Source organism: Hibiscus syriacus, unplaced genomic scaffold (genome assembly GCF_006381635.1).
Source record: "Hibiscus syriacus cultivar Baekdansim isolate YM2019G1 unplaced genomic scaffold, ASM638163v2 tig00111996_pilon, whole genome shotgun sequence".
Taxonomy (NCBI): Eukaryota; Viridiplantae; Streptophyta; class Magnoliopsida; order Malvales; family Malvaceae; genus Hibiscus; species Hibiscus syriacus.
This window is the reverse complement of record NW_024063233.1, coordinates 1,189,038-1,196,865: the sequence shown is the minus strand read 5'-3', so window position 1 is coordinate 1,196,865 and position 7,828 is coordinate 1,189,038. Positions and strand designations below refer to the sequence as shown.

At 32.6% G+C, this 7,828-nt stretch overlaps 1 protein-coding gene and 1 pseudogene across 1 annotated transcript; one reads left to right on the top strand and one right to left on the bottom strand.

Annotated features, from left to right (window-relative positions):
- The first annotated feature begins 2,888 nt into the window (after nt 1–2,888).
- Nucleotides 2,889–3,448, top strand: LOC120174008 (basic leucine zipper 43-like). Its single transcript, XM_039181006.1, has one exon. The coding sequence runs from the start codon at nt 2,897–2,899 to the stop codon at nt 3,446–3,448; it is 552 nt and encodes a 183-aa protein (XP_039036937.1). The 5' UTR covers nt 2,889–2,896.
- A 1,716-nt stretch (nt 3,449–5,164) lies between these two features.
- Nucleotides 5,165–6,091, bottom strand: LOC120173985 (annotated as a pseudogene).
- Between the last annotated feature and the right edge of the window lie 1,737 nt (nt 6,092–7,828).

The window sequence follows — 7,828 nt, the reverse complement described above, 5'->3', positions numbered from 1 at the left end:
CCCTCCATAAGGTAAGGCTTAGACATCTTAACTTTTACCTTGTTATTTTATTTTTGATTTTATAAAGTTTCCTTTTTATTTTCATTTCTATCTTTAATTTAAATTTTTATTGATTTTCATAAAGCATGTTAGACATTATTCATATCATGCTTAGCTAATTTCTTTATTAGCCGAGAGCTAGCAATGAATCAATTCCACACGTAAGAATTGAAAAGCACTAAACACCTTCGGATTACATTATCAATTTTATATTTAATTAGTTTGGCAATTGGCCTTACTTTCAAAATTAAAACGCTTTCATTTCAAAAAGTCTATGTTGGTCTGAATGTTGTTTTAATTTAAAGTTGGGAGGAAGAATCGGACTGTGACATATTTGACTTCCTGTGAACACACTCAGTGGCGATCTGCTAATGAAAATCGGGATCGAATTCGATTCTCGACGTGACAACATAATCTGAGTCGGGCTTTTTCAAAACTTAATATGTTTGTTCTAACGAAAATAGTTGTTGTTTGTCCATTCAAGAATCGACTTTCGAAGAGTGACTTGGGAAGAATGGTTACCAAAGAGAAAGGAAAGTTACAATGGGTTGGGCCTTGTAGACTATAACCAGCAAGAATCCCTGAGTCAAAATCCATTTTGATGATCAAACGGAATTAAAACAAAGTTAGCTCGAGGCGATTTTGTCATTATTGTTTTAAATTTCTATTTATGCTTTCTTTTATTTTATTTCAATTTTAATTCTTTATCTTTCACTTCATTTACCTGTCTTTATCTCTTACTAGCCAAAACTCCCTTTTTGTTTATTTTTGTTGCAACTCCCTAAATTGAAATCAACACGAAATTGCATCAAGAACTTCTAAGTTCTCATGGATCGACCATTTTTTTCACTTTATTACCTATTTCTATTTATTTTATTTGAGAAGAAGATTTTATTTGACGAGTAAAACGATGCTTGTCATGTATTAATTAAAATGGAACTTTAGTAATATTATCAATATATCACATCAATAGTATAACTCTATACAACACAATAAAATTAAAATATTATCTCATTATATGAAGGTGAAAATTAATTTATTGATTATAAATGAGTATTTAAAACTAAGAAGAACATAAATCATAGTTCACAGAGGTATAAGACACCTCTTTTAATTAAAGAAGACACTAAAAAGACATTAATTTTGTAAAAAAAACCTTTTAATTTTATGAAAAGCATTCTTTTTAAATAATCATGACATTTGTCATTCATTTTAATCTTTACATCATATGAATGTTAAGATTATATTTTTTAATAACAATATTAATATTGCAGAAACAATTTATACAATGCAGTTAACATAGTTTTGTATTTGATGTCACAAGAATCATACATGTAATTAAGGAAATTTATCTATTAGGTTACTAAAATCAGTTATGCCACTTTCCCTTCGTACTAACAAAAGATATTAAACAGAGATTAAATCCAATTTTTCATCAATGGGATCATTACTTTATTTGTACTTTCTCATTTATCACTTATTTAAAAATATCTTTTTTTATGACTAATTGAGCTCGATTCTCTTTCGATTGACCTCAAACCTTGTATATTGAATATAATAGTGCTTACAAATTGATCCATCTATAACTTGGGTTTACTCTCAGACATATTTATTAAAAAATTTAAGTAGTTATATCTCTCCCATTTTCAAAGAATATGTATATAGTAAAGTTATATAGACCCTTCTGGTTCTCATATGACTTCCTCAAGTTCATGATTCCTCCATACTATTTTCACTAGGGGAATTCTTTTGTTTCGAAGTTTCTTGATCTCCCGAACTAAGATCCTTAACGATTCTTTCATATATTAAGTTGAGACTCACCTCAATTGGCTTCATAAAAATGACATGTTAATGAACATAGTGATATCTCCTAAGCATTGAAAATATAACACACTATGGACGCACTCCATCTTTGGTGATACGCTAATCGATAAGTCATTGGTGCAACCCTCTCTAAAATCTCGTAATATCTAAGGACTATTGAGGTCAACTTTCATTTGTGTCTAAATTGTAACATATTCTTCCAAAATGATACTTTAAGAAAAGCTTGGTCGCCCACTGCATATTGTAACATTATCATTAAGTCAATTAAAATTGTTGAATATTGTTTTCTAATTGTAACCATTGATATAAATCTTCAACAAATCAATCGACATATTGAGTCTTTATCCAATGTTTTCTTTTGTATTTGTTTTGATTTTTGTGCCCATATCATTGTGTCTATGTTATAACAAAGCAATAAAATCTGTGTGACAATATTGTTGACTAGAGTGTCCACACGACTTTAAGTTTTAATTGAAAATTGAAAATTTTATTTAAAAAAATTCAATTAGACTCATAAACTAATATAACAAAATATAAAGATGTTTAAATTAAAAATGAATGAACAAAATCTGAACTTTTCCTCCGAAATCAATCAACTTGTGAGTGTATGTCTTTTTCTCTCTCATTTTGCTCTTGGATTGGTTGTTAGATTATAATGAAAGAAAAGTTTACCGTTAAGAAACTATTAACCTCTAGATTCATTAATTAATCAAATAATTAAAGATACTTGTATTATTTTACCTTATGTGAAATTTAATCTTAATATTTACCTTAAAATGTAATACTCTACTTAATTAAAAAAGAATTGACCACTTTTCTAATATGTTCATACAAGAAGTTACCCATTAATCTGCCCACTATTTTCCAAAAGGAAGCAGCAGCAAATTATGGACCATTAATCTGCCCACAAGTTGCCATTATTTTTGCCTTAGGGTAGGACCATGACCTCAGCCTTCGTCTATAAGAACCTCATTTCCTCAAGCTTTCTTTCCCCTTCCAACAAGAGATTAGTCACTTCACAGTTGTCCAAATAATGTATCCAACTGAGGTTTCAAGAATCCAATATCCACTTCCTGCAAATCCATCCCCATACTCAGCTCATTTCAGCATGATCCAGACGAACACACCTTCGTTCGAGTTTAACAGATTCTCGAACACCCTTCATAATTTCTACATCCCTCCCCAAATCTGTGAAATCAATCCCCATTCATCATGTATCTGCAGCAACTCGACGTCGGATGAAGCAGATGAGCTAGAGCAACAACAAAGCCTCGTCAACGAGAGAAAGCAAAGGAGGGTGATATCTAATAGGGAATCTGCACGTAGGTCACGTATACGCAAACAAAGGCTCCTAGATGAGCTATGGGCACACTTAGTTTGGCTCAGGAATGAGAATCATCAGCTCATAGATAAGCTCAACAATGTTTCGAAAACCCATGTTGAGGTGGTTCAAGAGAATGCTCAGCTCAAAGAGGAAGCCTCTAAACTCCGTCAGATGCTCTCAGATATGCAACCGAGTAGCCCTTACTATTCTTTGAGATACCTTGAAGATTTCACCCTGGAATCTGGTTTATCCGACATCTAAGTCGAAAACGGTCAAATTTATGATTCGGATACGAGTTTCGGATAAGTTTTTCATGTATTTAGATATCATACATCTAATAAGAACCGGGACAATATGGTCTGAATCTGTTCGTCACAAAATATTATCAATCAACAGGTGACGGTCCTATTTAGATAATATTTAGATTTCTTTTTAGATGGTTCTTCTATTTAGATAGAAGTCAAACTGTCTGTGCCTAGCTTTAACATGTACGAAATTAAGGATGAGAGTTAAATTTTGGTATGTTTAATTTTTTTTTACATATTTTAAAGATCATATCTCATATTTATATCTACTTTTTTTTCTTCAATTTTTTATTGGTTTCTCCAATGTTCAACACCTTTTGCCTTTTGAAATTTAATTTCTGTCGATAAATTTTGATTGTGGAATGTTTTTCACCCTAAGAGATCAAACTGATCCTTTCGTTATCAAATGTGGTTAAGTTTTTTCAATAAATAGACCCAAATTTTGATATATATTTTTTAAAATATGATGTATTGAAAATAATTATTTAGTGTGTTATTTCTTATTTCTATTGTATACACTACTAGAAAAACCCCCTTTAATGACGTACATTGTGCGTCATCTATCGGTGCAGATGACACACAAATGCGCGTCATTGAAGCCACTATCATAAATCTCAGATGACACGCAATTGTGTGTCATAAATCTATGACGCGCATTTATGACAGACATTTATGACACTCATTTATTATGCGCATTTATGGCACGCATTGCGTGTCATTGAAGCTCCCGTCGTAAATTTGTGTGTCATAAATTTATGACACGTATTTATGACACACATTGTATGTCGTAAATTATATATATATATATATATATTGTAAATTGACAAATAATCAAACTAAATCACATTTAATGCCTCATAGTACTAAATATATATATCATATTATATATAAGCAATCCATTTGCATACAATATATTAACATTAAGTTATCAAAATTATTATAATCATATGTCGATACAAAATATCACGGCATAATAAAATTTGCCACATAAGATACCCATTCTTTGTGAATATCATCAATGTCATTATTCGTGTATTCTTCCTTCCCAATCACCAACCTAAGTAAAAAATATGAAATAAGAATATAATTTATACTTATTTAAAGTGAAGTATATAACTATCAAAGAGTACTAAAATGACCAATTTTACATATGCATTCTTTGAAGCATATACATTGCAATGCTTGATATCTACTGATAAAATAGCCATCGGAAGCTCAGGTAGCTCCATTTAGCGGGGGGGGGGGGGGGGGGAGGGGTTACCATACCTCCAAAGATGAGACAGGGGAGTTAATGATAAACGAGAAGCTAAATCACCCTCATAAATAAACGGGAAATTTCAAAGCTTATCTCCAAACACAATCATCAAGAAGTAAATATTTAGTTAAATAATTGTAAAAACAGAAATAAGTACTTAGATTTCATTTAACAGTATTGTCAATTCTTCAAGCAAACAAAACCCATCATGTCCATAACAATAATATTTTCTAACTTGTCTTTGTTTTTGTCATCAAAGCATCACAACAATGAATAGCTGTTATATCAATTTAATCACAAGATAAGTTTTGCAACTAAAGTGAAAAACTACATAACCTTTGAGATGCCACCAAGAATTCAAGGTGCATCATCCTTTCTTTCTGCAAACCAAAACCGCCCTTGATTTTACTGAACATTAACTTTGAGTTCATGGTTCTTGCTCAAACACTCAATTCCTCCCACCTCCTGGTAACAAACTAGCCAGGCAGGGAACTCCTTGGTTTCTCATTTCTTCTTGTGCTCGCCTCATTTCTTCGGGATCTGTTGCAATAGACAAGAGGTCGACAAAATCAGCAAAAATTAAATTTCTAGCCTATACATTGAGAGGGGCAGGAGCATTTGAAAATAATAGAATGAATTGTTAAAAATGTAATGTTTGGGAAAAATTGCAGCTCAATTATTCTTCATACAAGCAGAAAACAGGCAATATAGGAGATTTTATCCGAATCAAGAAAACAAATGCAAGCAAGTACATAAGCAGCATATTCTCCATGAAAATCAACTCTTATAAATCTAGTGCAAGTAGTAACTTCAAGAAAGCTACCAAGTTATGAACGAGTAGCAGAGCACATTACCCATGTTTTCCACTAATTTGGGCATAAGAAAACAACCACCACCATAAATCCCACCATGAGACCCATTGGGCTTTTCACAATATTCATTATGGAGAAAGGTTCCCTAATCTGCAATAAAGTAGGATAAACATGAAGCAACGGATAGACAGTAACTGCAAACAAAAAGAAACATAAACATACATAGAAAAAGGCTCCTTAACCTCAAAATATTGTTCCTCTCTCAATGGATCTAAAACCAATTCACTGAGACCCCTCCGGTTCTCCGTTAATGCTGCCTGTACCTTGCCTGGGTTTCTAGCACTAACATCAACTCTAACCTAAGAAAGATCGAAAGGCATTAATGTTAATGAAGAAAAACCAATATAATTGAACCATTAAAATTCTCCTAGAGTCGGGGAAGAAAGAAAAATCTTACAGGGGAAAAGAAATAGCCAATTGCAGTCACTTCAATCAAATGAGTCCCTACTGATATGTTCTGGATTTTAGGCATTTTTTTAAGGGATTATAATAGTTCAGAGGAAATATTTACTACCACCCAATTTACACAATATCTCATTATTTAATAACAGAAATACAGTATCAAAAGGGCAAAGAAAAAAAAAATATATGAATTTCCAATCAGATCAATGCATAAGAATTGCCAACAACTTTTTGGCCTCAGTGGCAGAAGGTTTGTGAGGAGTGAAACCCTGGGTTCAAAACCCTAGCAACCCCAGCCCCCAAATCTAAAAGAAATTGATGAACATTAGGATACAATGAAAAATATCCATCAGGTCTCAGATAAGTAACAATTTGACCACCGTTGAGTATAACTTTCACATTTGACGTTTTTCCAGGCAAAACAAATCCTTTTGTACCCAGACCTGCCAAATAAAGGCATCGGTCATCTGCATGAAATTAAATAGGAGATAACATATCATAACAGAACAAGAACAAACATATAGTAAAATGCCAATTTCTCAAATGTAGAATCCGCAGTGAGGCTTATAGTAAAATGACCTAAGTATTAAGGAGAAAAAACAAATATGCAATTACCAAGGCAGAAGAAAGTTATAGGATAAATACTCTCCAAAAACTGACATGTTTTGAAATTCCTACAGTTTCAGTTTTATAGACCATCAAAACTCAATAAGTGCCCTCCAATGCAGGGTAGCAAATTTCAAAATTGGGAAATCTTTAGGTAGGGATTTTATGACTTGAAAATTCTTCAGAAAAAAAAAATACTTATAGCTTCTACATATAGCTTAAAAGTTCAAAAGAAATGCAGGATAGGGATGGATCAATTAACGTTTCATAATAAGCAGAAGATCATGGCAGAATCAACAAGTGCACCAAATACAATCAGTAGCATATGAGTGCAAGGCAGCACAAGCACAACAACAGAACTGAAGAGTGTTTTTGAGGCATAAACTGAACAATATCTAGTCATTTCTTGGTTTCAATAAATGCCTCCGAACACAATCAATAAAACAATGTAATCTAAAGTGGAACTATTTAATCCAACAAATAAATTACTTTTGCCAATGATCAAATGGGAGCACACTGAACTGACAACTTACAATACCTTATTTGTATCAAAGGCCACTCGTAGTATATCATCAAAAGTCAATGTAAATCAAACCACAAAGACCAACAATTAACCAATGCTAAGAACAAAAAACAAGAGAAATGAAGGCATAAATCAAGACCAGCAGCTTAAATTCCTTAATTTACTAAAAAACGCCGATAAATTTCTATTAGATTAAATATACAGAAGAACGACAAAGAAAATCCCAAGATTCAAAAAGAAACAATTGTGAAGAAAAAAACCCAAACAAGAATCGAACACAACAACGGGAGAATAACATGCTTTCTAAAGAAAGTAATGAAAACCCAGAAAAGATTGTGGGGGAGGAAAGGAGGCAAACCAAGCTTTGTGAATTCGCCGGAAACCAGAGCATTGTCGTACTACTTTTCGTTGTAACGAACGGGAAAGATAGGAATGTTGAGCTTCTTTAATAGAATCACTTTCTTGTCCTTCACACCATCGAGTGATATTGCTACTTCTCGACCAATCGCCATTAGCGTGGTGAGGGGATTGTACGGACATAGATAGATTTGTTGTGTGTGAAGAGAGAGGAAAGGTAGGCTTTGAAATTTTACAGCGGGAAAGCATGCGTACGTGATGAAAATTATGGGGGGAATTAAAAGATGACTTTTAGAGATGACACACAATGAAAAGTATACT